Raw genomic sequence first — 12429 nt, 5'->3', positions numbered from 1 at the left:
GCCACAGTGGACAGGCGCATTCAGTGTCTGCCTGAGAATCACCTTAGCTGACACTTCACTGCCATGTCTCACCTGTCAGCAAATGGCTTTTATCGCCTGCCTTTGTCCTGGCTGCGAAGCCATATGAAATGGATTGCTTTTCTTTTGCTGTTTCCTCCTCCACCCCTTCCCGCCTGGCTGCCTTTTTCAGCACCAAATAGCAAGAGTGAATGTGATTTTCATATAGTGCCATTCAGACTCACCAACGCAGCCAGTGTGTGGGCAGATGTGGTGTCCGTTACCTGCCCAACATTATTTAATAGACTGCCTGGGATGCTCCTTTGAAAATGGACATCATTGGTATCCCCTGTGCTTTGCAATAATGTCATCCCTACCTTTACCCCTTATTCCTCCCCTACCCCGTCTCTCCTGAAATCCTTCTCTGGGCCATCAGCACATTGTGTTCTGAAAACTGCACCTCCCTGCTCTCTCAGCTTCTGGGGAGCCAGGATGCTGTGGCCGGATTGTTCTCTTTCTCATATCATACTATGCCATCCGCTGTCTTTTTCCCTGGCTTCCTACCCATTTCTGGATCATAGAATCATAGACTGGAAGGGACCTCGAAAGGTTATCTAGTCCAGTCCCCTGCACTCAAGGCAGGACTAAGTATTATCTAGGCCATCTCTGACCGGTGTTTATCCAACCTGCTCTTAAAAATCTCCAATGATAGAGATTGCACAACCTCCCTAGACAATTTATTTCAGGGCTTAACCACCCTGACAGTTAGGAAGTTTTTCCTAATGTCCAACCTAAACTGCCGTTGCTGCAATTTAAGCCCATTGTTTCTTCTCCTATTCTCAGACGTTAAGGAAAACTATTTTTCTCCCTTCTCCTTGTAACAGCCTTTTATATACTTGAAAACTGTTATCATGTCCCCCCACAGTCTTCTCTCCTCCAGACTAAACAAACCAAATTTTTTAAATCTTCTCTGATATGTCATGTTTTCTAGACCTTTAATAATTCTTTTTGCTCTTTTCTGGACTTTCTCCAATTTGTCCATATCTTTCCTGAAATGTGGCGCCCTGAACTGGACACAAGACTCCAGCTGAGGCCTAATCAGTGCGGAGTAGAGCAGAAGTATTACTTCTCGTGTCTTGCTTACAGCACTCCTGGATCCAGTTCAGGATTGCTCTCCTGGAATTCAAGTCATTGCTTCCCTGGACGCACTCCAGTCTAGCTAATATCTACCACTCATGCGCCTCCAATCCCAGCCTCTTCTCCTAGGTAGCTCTTTCTCTTGCACTGCCCCATGCAGCAGGATTTCTCACAGCAAAGAAAGCCTCAGCCACTCCCTCTCTTGAAATCTTACGTGGTCCAGCCTGTTCCCTTTCAAACACGGGGGTAGCTCCAGTAGATCACTTGCAGGAAGAAGACCAGATCTTAAGAAGGGGGAGGGGGGAATTTGGCCTGCATCAGAACTACAGGGTTAGGCCCAATAAGTATGGCCACTAATGGCAATTTCAAGTTTACTATGTTGAGAGGGATGAAGTGAGCTGTAGCTCACGAAAGCTCATGCTCAAATAAATTGGTTAGTCTCTAAGGTGCCACAAGTACTCCTTTTCTTTTTGCAAATACAGACTAACACAGCTGTTACTCTGAAACCTATGTTGAGAGGGGAGATGCATGAATGTCCTATTAACCAAGGAGTGGGCCGTGAACCATCGGAGTTGTAGTGTTTTCTGAGAATTCTAAATAAAACAGGCTGGAGATTGCTCTTATAATCTCTGGCAAGTCCAGGTGGCTAGAAAGCATGATTATCCTTATTATACAGCATTTTCTGTGTACGTGGCCCTGTAAAAGAGGTGCAGTGTGTCAAACCGCTAATGGGTCCCTGCCCCAATTGGCTCACAAGAACACAGTGTAATACAAGCAAACACAGGCATGAGCATATTCTTGCCAGAAGGATTTATGGAGTAGATGGATCTTCAGGAGTTGTTTTTTGAAGGAAGCCGCCTGGCCTATGGTGAGTCATAGGGTTAGAAGGGACCCGCAAGGGTCATGTACTCTAACCCCCAAGGGAGTAAGAGGTTCTGGTAGATATGTGGTGTGGTGTGAAGGGAGGTACAAAGTTGGTTGGGGGGGGCGGTTTATGACCAACTTATTGAATGTTTATTTCATTACAGCACTGTGGCCAATGGTAAACTACAATGAAAAACTGCTCACAAGTTCAAAAACCAAATGATGCAGCACATCCACACACTGGTGCCAGGGGTCTTTGGCTACCAAGCGTGAAAACACATTTGTACACCTTCCCATAATATATATTTACATAAACATGTATTTTGATTAAAATTCCAGGCAGACAATTTAAAAAAATTATTGATGAGGATGAGCCTCAGCAATCCAATAATTGCCCAGTGGAGAAAAAACACATTTGAACTACTGCGTCTCTATTCTAGAGTAAAAATGAAATGCTTCCCAAAGTTTGTGATCCTGTATTGAGCATGAAATTCCAACAGTATTTCTTCCAGGTGGGTGGCAAAGGGAGTGACCAGAAATGAATCAACAGCAAACACCAGGGAAGGGAGGGTAGAGGTGTAGGCTGGGGTGGAAGTATGGAGAGCTATGGAAGTTTGACCCAGTTCTCTGGACCCAGTTCTTCTGTTCCTGCAGAAAGATGCAGTCCAAGGTATTTGCAGTATAACAGACTGGGTGGGTGTGTGTGCCCGCACAATGGCTCCAAGGGAAACATATTTATTTGCTTTATTAGTGAGGTAAAGTATTTGCTTTTTGGGGCTTTAGCAGGGCCTTTCCATGCCAGTTAGAGCAGTGACCCATGTAGGACTGTGTCAGGTTGACACTACCATTGCCTGTTGGAGTTTCTGCATGCTTGAGTGCCCTCTTGCTTGCTTCTTATTGTGTTCCTGGCTTTTGAAAGGGAGATGGTGAGCCTGCAGCAGCTGGAGGCCCACAAAAGCATTCTTGCGTGAGAGATCTGGGTGGCTGTTTTAAAAAAAATACTTCCAGATCTCACTTAATTTCCCTTACTCCACTAGTTCCGCCTGAAGGCACCTGCAGTAGACAGGTCCGGCCCACCCTCGGCACAGACTGGGGAACAAAGTATGATAGGAACTATGGAATCTCATGGCCAGCTCAAAGAAATCTGTAATTTCCCACTCCACTCCCCTCCCCAAGCTGCAGACTAACTAACAGGCTGGGCTGGAGTAGCTACAAAGTGAGAAGCAATTCGGTGGCTGATAAAAGAATGACAGGTTTCAGAGGAACAGCCGTGTTAGTCTGTATTCGCAAAAAGAAAAGGAGTACTTGTGGCACCTTAGAGACTAACCAATTTATTTGAGCATGAGCTTTCGTGAGCTACAGCTCACTTCATCTGATGAAGTGAGCTGTAGCTCACGAAAGCTCATGCTCAAATAAATTGGTTAGTCTCTAAGGTGCCACAAGTACTCCTTTTCTTTTTGATAAAAGAATGTCACTTGGCAGGTTTGTTTTCAGATCTAGGCCAGAGGCCAAAGTGCCCCCTTGTGGCCAACAGCATATTACTATTGCCTGACCAGCTTCTGGCTATTTTAAGCAAAGTGCTCTGGTTTGGAATCTGCCCTTAGGTTTAACCTCTCTTGTCATTAACATTAGGAAATGCTTTCTGTTCCGTGATACCTGGTAGCCTCTCTGGGCTCTTCTCATCTGTCCACGCTCAGCAGTAGCTATTGAGAGCAGGTGAGAGGACCTTGTTGACAAACCATGCAGTGTGATGTTGTGTGGTCTCATGGGGTGACTGACTGCTGGGTGCTTTGAGCCATAATGCAAATAGCACTGATCCAGTGCACTGTTGCTTTCACAATTGCAGGTGCTGGCACACACTGTACTACTTTGGCCGTTGGGTTTTGTGTGTGCGTCCTGGGTGGTGTTATATGCAGGAGGACAGACTAGCTGATCTGGTCGTGCTTTCTGGCCTTAACTCTATGGCTGAAAACCCAGTTCATGTAATATGTGCATCCTACCACCTCTGATAGACCAGGTGGAATAACATCTCCACACTGTGGAAAAAATGTTTGGGCTTTGTCCATAGGCAGCTAAGACTTCAAATGTGATTGTCCAACACCGCAACGTGTCCCAGTTCTTTGGCTGTGGCATCATTCTCTCAATTATAATGAAATATGGCTGCTGCTGTGGTTGTCCAAAGGGTTATTTTCCAGGCTGCTGCTTCTGCTTTGGATTCTTGTGCCCGGCTTTCCCTTTTTTATTCTCTTGTTTTACAATGGGCACCAATCCAGACGTGTGCCACTTTGCTGGGATTATGATATCACAGTATCTTCTGAGTAGAAGAAGAAAACAGTGCAGGTACCTGTCCTGGTGGTGGGCCCTGCGGTTTTAATGTCGCCTTCCATGTAGTGATACCCATCATAGAGACTGCAGGGTGCAACAAGATCACTGTGCTTTCCCTCCAGTGGTATATATGCCAGTTCTCGGCAAGACAACTTCCAAAATCTCCTCTTCCCGTGGAAGAGCTAATCAGATCTCCTGAACAGCTCTTCTCCAACACAAACACACACACAAGGAAAGTTCACTGCTGCAGGAGTTACGGTAAGTGAGGCTAGAGAGCAGACTACTGTCTCTGGGTAGGGTAGTATGATTCACACTCCATTCTTTGGGAATCAGGCATCCGACTCCAGGGGGTCCACACACACTAACCACATGGCAATCCCGCTGTAGTCTTTTCCCACTGTGATAGGACTCACCCACCAGCAGCATAAGAACTAGGCCCCATTGTCTTTTGAAACAATGTCCTCCACATGCCACTTGAGACCATGTTGTAGTTTATGGTCTTACAGTGGGATTAATCTTTTAACAACATAGGAACTGGACTGAGCGCTATTTTGGGGCAGTGGAATCTGCATGGTATCCCTCCAGGATGCCACCTGCCTTTTTTTTTCTGAGGTCCACCTCAAACACATGTGGCATACCCCAGCTTCTCTGCATATTTGCGCTTGGTTGTTCTGCACAACTGGGCACAGTGGCGCCTTCAGCCAGATGCATGGTACATGCCATTGGCAGGGTGCCAGTTAAGGGGCAGGGCCACCAGTGTGGAGGAAGGGGGAGTTTGCCCCAAGCCTCCCATCTGAGAGGACCCCCAAACTGAGTGGTATTGTGACCTGGTGTGCTGGTTGGCAATGCCAGTCACTGAAATGGGGCCTAGCTGCTCCTCCATCATGACATTTGAAGTTAAAGTGAGAGTGGTTCCACTGTGAGTACCATGTAAAACCTCTCTGGGGCACCCCTTGCTGGAATTAGCATATCTGAAGGAAGACGCAGCTCAGAGTCTTCCAAAAGCTGACACCTCGCTGAGGTACCTGCAGGAGTATTTTCAGCCACAGATAAACATTAAAGAGACTAATTAGTCTTGTGACCGAATCAGCTGGGCTCGTGCCTTTTCAGGGGTGCACCACGGTGCTGAGAATTTAAAGCCTCTTATTACCTGGCACGAACTTCCAGTAAGTCAGCAGAACCTGTACTATAAGACAGCAAGGCTAATCTTGTTCACCAGCAACACTCACTCTGGGTCTGCTTGTAAGGTTACTGTATGGAACGCTCCTCCCTGCTGTGTTGAGCAGTGGTTTACCATGGCCTTGACATTTGGAGCTGTGCTGCTTCCTGCTGCAGCCACCATGCATCAGTGGCGGCGTGTCAGCCTAGGCGAATGAGACACGCCCAACCAGCACCTTCAGCAGCGAACTCCCCAACGCTGCGTTTATTGTGTCTATACGCTGATGTTTAAGGACGGTTAAGCATGTACATGTTAGATAAGGGACGTAAGTCCACAAGCAGGGGCTTGTGATTTAATTTAAATGTGCTACTCGCTCTCTCCCCGTCCCCGCAGTGAAACGCAATGCCAGAAAACGTAGGGCTCTGGGTGAAGCTCAAATAATGGTATAGGCAGGAGTGCCTCAGGAAGCTGTCTTGTTGCCATGGTGACAAACCACACCTAGGAGTCTCTTCATGAGAGCATGTGGCAACCAGGGGCTTGGTGAGGCCCTGGCAGGATTGCAGCAGTTTAGGCCAGTTCTGACAGCAGGGCTGCTGGGGGCCCCCCTCCCAGCACTGACAGAGCTCCACAGCTGAGGGGCCCAAGACACAAGGGCGCAAGGTGTTGGGGAGGTTGCCGTCCTCCTGGCCCAGTGGACTGCAAGGAGGACAAGCTGCGCGGGAGGCCACTCTGAGGCTGAACCGGTCCTGCCCAGGGACGGCTCCCACGTTCCTGGCTGGGGAGGGAGGGAGCAGTGCCATGACAGCGGAGCTTCAGAGGGCTTCCTGCAGACGCAAGGAGCGGCGGGGGGGTAGGGGGGGGGGCTGTAGTCCTGGCAGGGCAGAGCAGAGACACGCCCCAGCCAGGAGTGCCGGGAGGAGGACATATATTGGAATTCGTGAGACTTTGTGGTATGTGCCTCACCTACCAAAAGTCATCAGCCACCACTGCAATGCAGGGAAGCTACAGCAGCGGCCGCCATGGCCGGTCCTGAGAAGCTGACCCAGCTTGTGGCTAGCAGGCTGCTGCTATGTGTAGGACTGTGCAATTGATTGTAACGTCCCCTTTTCACACCCACGCACTTCATGCCAGGCAGAACAGTGCTGTGCCAGCCCACCTGAACACATTGAGCTCACACACAGCCCACCCACGTGCCTCACAAACATTGGTGATAGTGCCTGGGACAAGGTCTTTCGTATGGCACCCGCTGAAGCAGTGCAGTCTACAGTAGTTACTCCTCAGGATGGACAGGAAACCACAAGCATTGCAGCCACGCCAGTTCAGCTATTCTCCTACCTCCTTCCCACAACATAGGGCCTTGTGTATGGAAATAACTCGGAAGTCCTGAGCTCAACAGCAGCGCTGGACCATACGGAGGCTCCAAATGCGCTGGTGCAACCACTGCTGTCAGGAACACGGGGCCAGATTCTGGGCCAAGCCCCCTTAATTTCCCTCCCCCAAAAGCAATGACCAGTCCAGTGCAATTCCAGCTTGCTCTGTTACATCCTGCTGCCCTTGTCCTAAGGGTCTGTTCTGGCAGCTGGGGATCGCTGGAGCTCAGTGACTCCCCAACCATGTCCCTTGTAACATAGCCACCTCACTTCCCCCATCCCTGGGAGGGGGGTTGGGTAGAGCTGACACTGGCTCTGCACCGCATGGGGACTCCCCAGGCAAGCAGAATCCGGAGCAGGCAGTTAAGCTGGCTCTCCAACCGCTTTGAGTTGGGGCCAAAGTGTGCATGTACCAGAATGGTTCTGTCAAAAGCAGCTAGTTGTAAGTACGGGTCAGACAACCAAACATGTCACACAGTCAGTGTCTCTGCAATGTCCCTGTTTGCTTGCTGTAGACACACCCTCGGTTGTCATGTTCACTGCCTTGGAGACTAGCACTGAGCATGCCATGAAGTGAGCACAGGGGTGGGACAGGAACCTAAAGAAGCCATGTATAGACAAAGAAAGGGGAAGTGAAAGCACCAGCCTCCCTCTCCCTTTGCAGACTGGCCAAGTGTTTCTGTCCCATCCCACCTTGGGCTTTCGGGGTCTGACTTACCTTTGAGTGCGACTAACGCTGTGTCACAGAGGGAGATGTGCAGTTGTTGTCACCAGATCCCAGGACAAAGTTTGCCTGTAAGACTGACTTGTTTCCACGCAGGCTGGGCATAGTTTACAAGGTTCCTTCAAGTGCCATATGACACCCTGCTAGATTTTCAGGTCAGATTGTATTGAAGATTAAAGCAGCAATACAGCAGGTAAGAAAGGAGCGCTCTGGGGACAGCAAGCCCAATGCTAATAATCCTGTTATTGTTTAGTCTCCTAAGGGGCCTTTGGTGGGTAAGAGGGGAAATAATAATCTCTAGCTCTTACACAGCACTTGTCATCAGTAGCTCTCAAAGTGCTTCACAGCCTTCAATGTATTTACCCTCCCATCACCCTGTAAGGCCAGCCAGTGCTATTATCCCCATTGTACACAGGGGGAACTGTGTTACAGAGAGATTAAGGTCTGTCTATAGCGGGGTGGGCAAACTTTTTGGCCTGAGGGCCGCATCTGGGTATGGAAATTGTATGGTGGGCCATGAATGCTCACGAAATTGGGGTTGGGATGCAAGAGGGGGTGAGGGCTCTGACTGGGGGTGTGGGATCTGGGGTGGGGCCAGAAATGAGGAGTTCAGAGTGTGAGAGGAGGTTCCAGGCTGGGGTAGGCGGTTGGGGTGCGGGGGGTGGGGAGGTGTCAAGGGCTCCGGCTGGAGGTGAGGGCTCGGGATGAGGGATTTGTGGTGTAGGAGGGTGCTCCAGGCTGCGACCAAGGGGTTCAGCGGGTGGGAGGGGGATCAGGGCAGGGGAAGGGGGTTGGGGCACGGGGGAAAAAGGGCTCTGGCTGGGGGGGTGGGCTCTGGGGTGGGACCAGATATGAGGATTTCAGGGTGCAGGAGGGGGCTCCAGGCTCGGGCAGGGGTGCAGGCGGCGCTTACCTCAAGCAGCTCCTGGAAGCAGCAGCATGTCCCTTCTCCAGCTCCTATGCAGAGGTGTTGCCAGGTGGATCTGCGCACTGTCCCGTCCTAGTTGCAGCCCCTGCAGCTCCCATTAGCCACAGTTCCCGGCCAATGAGAGCTGTGGGGGTGGCGCTTGGGGTGGGGGCAGCGTGCAGAGCCCCCTGGCTGCCCGTAAATGTAGGAGCCGGAGGAGGGACATGCTGCTGCTTCCGGGAGCCTCAGCGTGCACACACAGAGCAGCCTCCGACCCCGCTCCCTGGCTGGAGCATGGGAGCAGAGCAAGCCCCAGACCCCACTCCCCAGCGTGAGCTCGAGGGCTGGATTAAACCGGCTGGAAGGTCATATGTGGCACTCGGACCATGGTTTGCCCACTCCTGGTCTATACTATAGCTGCTCTAGGTCTGCTGCTGTAGTATAGATGCTTCCTCCTTCAACGGACAGGCATTTTCCATAGAAGTAAGGCAGTCCACCTCTCCAAGTGGCGGTCGCTAGGTTGGCAGAGGAATTCTTCCATCGATGTAGCCGCATCTACACTGGGGGTTAGGTTGACATAACTGCGGTGCTCAGGGTGTGAAATTTTTCATTGTCCTGAGTGATGTAGCTGGGTTGATCTAATTTTCAAGTGCAGACCAGGCCTAAGTGATTTGTGCAAGGTCGCCCAGGAAATCTGTGGCACAGCTGGGAATTGAACCCTGGTCTCCCAACCCCTAGGCTAGGGCCCTAACCACTGGACAGAGGCAGGGAAAGTGAGAGAGGAGGAAGGATAGGGATGGAAAAAGAGAGGACCTGGCTTAGCTCTCAGTTACAGTGCTGTAAATCAAAGGAAATTCCAGTGAAGTCCATGAAGCTGCTCCAAAGTGGGGGAGCAGAATTGCGCCCCTGGCTGGGACTTTCTGATGCAGAATAGGGGGGACACAGGTGGTTAACCACTTGAGTTACAGTGTTGAGGGGGAGCGGAGGTTGGAGGAACGTGTCATGCTCACTCTGAGCTGTTTGATTTCTGAGGAAGTCGTCCTCGGCTTGGTTTCCTTTCCCTCTCTGTACCATTGAAACAGGAAGCTGGTGAGCTGCAGCTGCTGAGTGTTACTGAGACACACGAACGGCTCTGGCAGCTTCTAAACACTGACTGCTGGATTGTCAATAATGTTTCCTCCAGCTCTGGCAATGGATCGGTGCTGGTACCATGGGAACATCACTCGCTCCAAGGCTGAGGACTTGCTCTCCAAAGTGGGAAAGGATGGCAGCTTCCTAGTGCGGGCCAGTGAGTCGATCTCCTCAGCGTACGCGCTCTGTGTTCTGTAAGTATAGCTCTTACCTTTCGTGGGGCTCCATTGCTCCTGCCCGCTCTGTGTAGGGACTACCCCTACCTCCTCCCCAGCACAGAGACACAGCCACCCCACCTATCAGGAAGGTGCGACCTACCAGTGTGGTAGGTTTAACCTGGCCTGGCCACAGAGTGTGATGGAGGGGATTGAAAGAAACCACATTTGTGACAGTTGTTGTGGAACAAACCACACTAGTGAGGGGAGGCCAAAAACCCCTGATCCAAAAGGAGACAAAAATCCAAGGATGTCTCATGGATCGATGCGTTCAGAGATGGGGAACCATCCTGTTATCTCTGGTCTGTCTGAATGACCCTCCCACTTGGGTCTTGTTCTCTTTGGAGTGGGGGGAAAAAAACCCTGAGCATGGCGCCCACCAGGCATTCTCTCCCATTGAAATACTCAGAGCTCAGCACATGTTTGACACCGCAGGTTGGTCAGTAAATGCCTTTTTCAGTCTGGCAGGTGTACTGCAAATGTGCAGGTAGCTTTGTGTGCCAACACTGGTCCTTACAGAGGCTGTCTCTGATTCAGCCTGAACAGGGACGTGGTCCTACAGAGGATGCAGGGTTCTAAGGATGGTAAAAACGGGGGGGGGGGGGGGGGGGAGGGGAAATCTCCCAGTGTCCTTAGCAGCTATTTCACTCCAAGTCAAAGACCCTTCCCCTGGAATGAAGATTAGGGATTGAATTGGAGAGATCAATGGCTCTGGTCTTGTTTGACTGAGTGCAGCTGATATAGTTGGTGTCAGGAGAGGCTGAGGCAGAGAGAGAGATCAGATTCAAGAGTTTGAGACTTTTTAAATTTTGTCGCAGAGAACCATCATGCCATAGAATCATAGGGCTAAAAGGGACTACAAGTGTTATCTAGTCTAACCCCCTGCCAAGAAGCAAGATTTGTTGTGTATAAACCATCCAAAGATGGTGTCAGCCTATGAGAAATCAAATTAGCCTGCTAGGACCCCAGGCCTAACAATCATTTCATTTCACAGCTGCTGGGAACAGACTTTAAAAAAATCTCACCACGTTTTTCTTAGTAACCAAATAACAAGCAGGTTTCTTGCTGCTGCTTCCTCTTTAAAGTACATTTGTCTCTGTTCTAAAAAGAGGAGCTGCTGCTTGAGCTGTGGTCTAACCGTCCACCTTTGAGCTCCAGCTTCTGGGGACAGTACAATACATGATGGAGAGTGTGAGTCTCAGAAAGAGTGCATGGGGCAGGCTAGCATGTCCTCCTGCACATATGTTGGATGGTAATGGGATGGTGGTGGTGCAGAGAGGGGAGTGCACAGTGGGGAGAGCATGCGTGTGTGTGGAGAGGGTGGCATATGGAAGGAAGGGATGTGCATGTGGAGGGCAGGGAGTGTTTGGTAGGTGTGTTTGTGTATGGGGGGCAGAGGGAGGATGGGTGTCTGCAGACATGGAACATTTACATCTCTGGGGTTGGGGATTGTCTGCATGTAATTTAGAGCTGGTGCCAAAGTCACTTGTTCCTGAACTATAACTTGGAATAAATAGCACAAATTGGCTTCTTCAGGGGCGCTTGCAAGATCCCTTTTATTTGCTTTGAACAAACACACACACAAACAAAATACTGTTTGCAGACACTAGGAAGCTGCGAATATTTGCATCAGTTTTCCCTCTGAAGCGTTTCCGCAGCCATCTTTGAAAGCCCTTTGCGCAGTTCTGAGAGACAAGGAATCAGGGAACAGAAACAACATGGTGACCAAAGTTGTCTAAAATGGGGGCCAAAAGTCAGGCTCCTCAGTCCATATTTAGATGCTTAAATAAGTGGGCTGGGTTTCAGAGGTGCTGAGCACCAGCAGCTTTCTCTGAAGTCATTGGGAGCTGCTAGGCACTCAGCACTTTTGAAATTCAGGCCACTTGTTATTTAGGTGCCTAAATATACTACTAAGAACCTCACTGTAAGCCCCCATTTTTGAAAATCTCAGGCCACATAACTTCAATGACCAATCATGCAGCACAAATAGCAAATTAGGAAGAGAGAATGCTTGAAGCAGTAGTCGTGGGTGGACAGGTCATAAGCAAATTATAGGCCAAAATGTGTCACCCAACCCATGTGTCGATTACTGGGACAATTTATAAAATCAAGTCTGCTGGTGGATAATTCACTAAGAGAATAGGGACTAAACATGCTGAATAAATTGTTCACTGGGAATAGATCTCCCAGCTCGGGTGGTAACAACAAACCATCCCAGTTTCTCAGTGTTAAGGGTAAAGTGCTTCTCATGTTTACTGGAGCTGCTCGGAACATTTTCAACTAAATATGTTTTTATCGAAATATGATGATTAGTCAAAGCCGAGATGTTTTGTGGAGTCGTATCAATTTTGATTAAGTTTTCAACAGGAAGATGTCTGAGCTCCAGGGCGCTCTGGTCTCTTCTGAGCCAAGAGAAAAAGAGAACCAAATAAAAACCCTGACCTTTTGGATACAAAACCAAATATTTCGACACAATTCTGCTTTGCAAAAACATTCAAAAGGTTCTAATATGGAGCGAAAACAAACTTCAGCACTTCAAAAGTTGTCACCAAGCAGACCTGTCATTCTCCAGCCAGAGCTAATATTCATCTAGCAGCTCC

General features: G+C 49.6%; 1 protein-coding gene across 3 annotated transcripts in view; it reads left to right on the top strand.

Annotated features, from left to right (window-relative positions):
• The first annotated feature begins 7562 nt into the window (after positions 1–7562).
• The window catches only part of INPP5D (inositol polyphosphate-5-phosphatase D), a 79459-nt gene continuing 74592 nt past the window's right edge, over positions 7563–12429 (top strand). For 2 of the 3 annotated variants that reach the window (XM_073360193.2, XM_073360192.2), the window contains exon 1: positions 9586–9808. In XM_073360193.2, coding sequence (XP_073216294.1) covers positions 9654–9808 — 155 coding nt within the window. In that variant the 5' untranslated portion in view covers positions 9586–9653. Of the gene's footprint in view, positions 7770–9585; positions 9809–12429 lie in introns of those variants that run through there. The other variant, XM_073360194.2, reaches the window with a different exon arrangement.

This window comes from Lepidochelys kempii, chromosome 9, assembly GCF_965140285.1.
Source record: "Lepidochelys kempii isolate rLepKem1 chromosome 9, rLepKem1.hap1, whole genome shotgun sequence".
NCBI lineage: Eukaryota > Metazoa > Chordata > Testudines > Cheloniidae > Lepidochelys > Lepidochelys kempii.
This window is presented reverse-complemented; position numbering and strand designations above follow the sequence as displayed.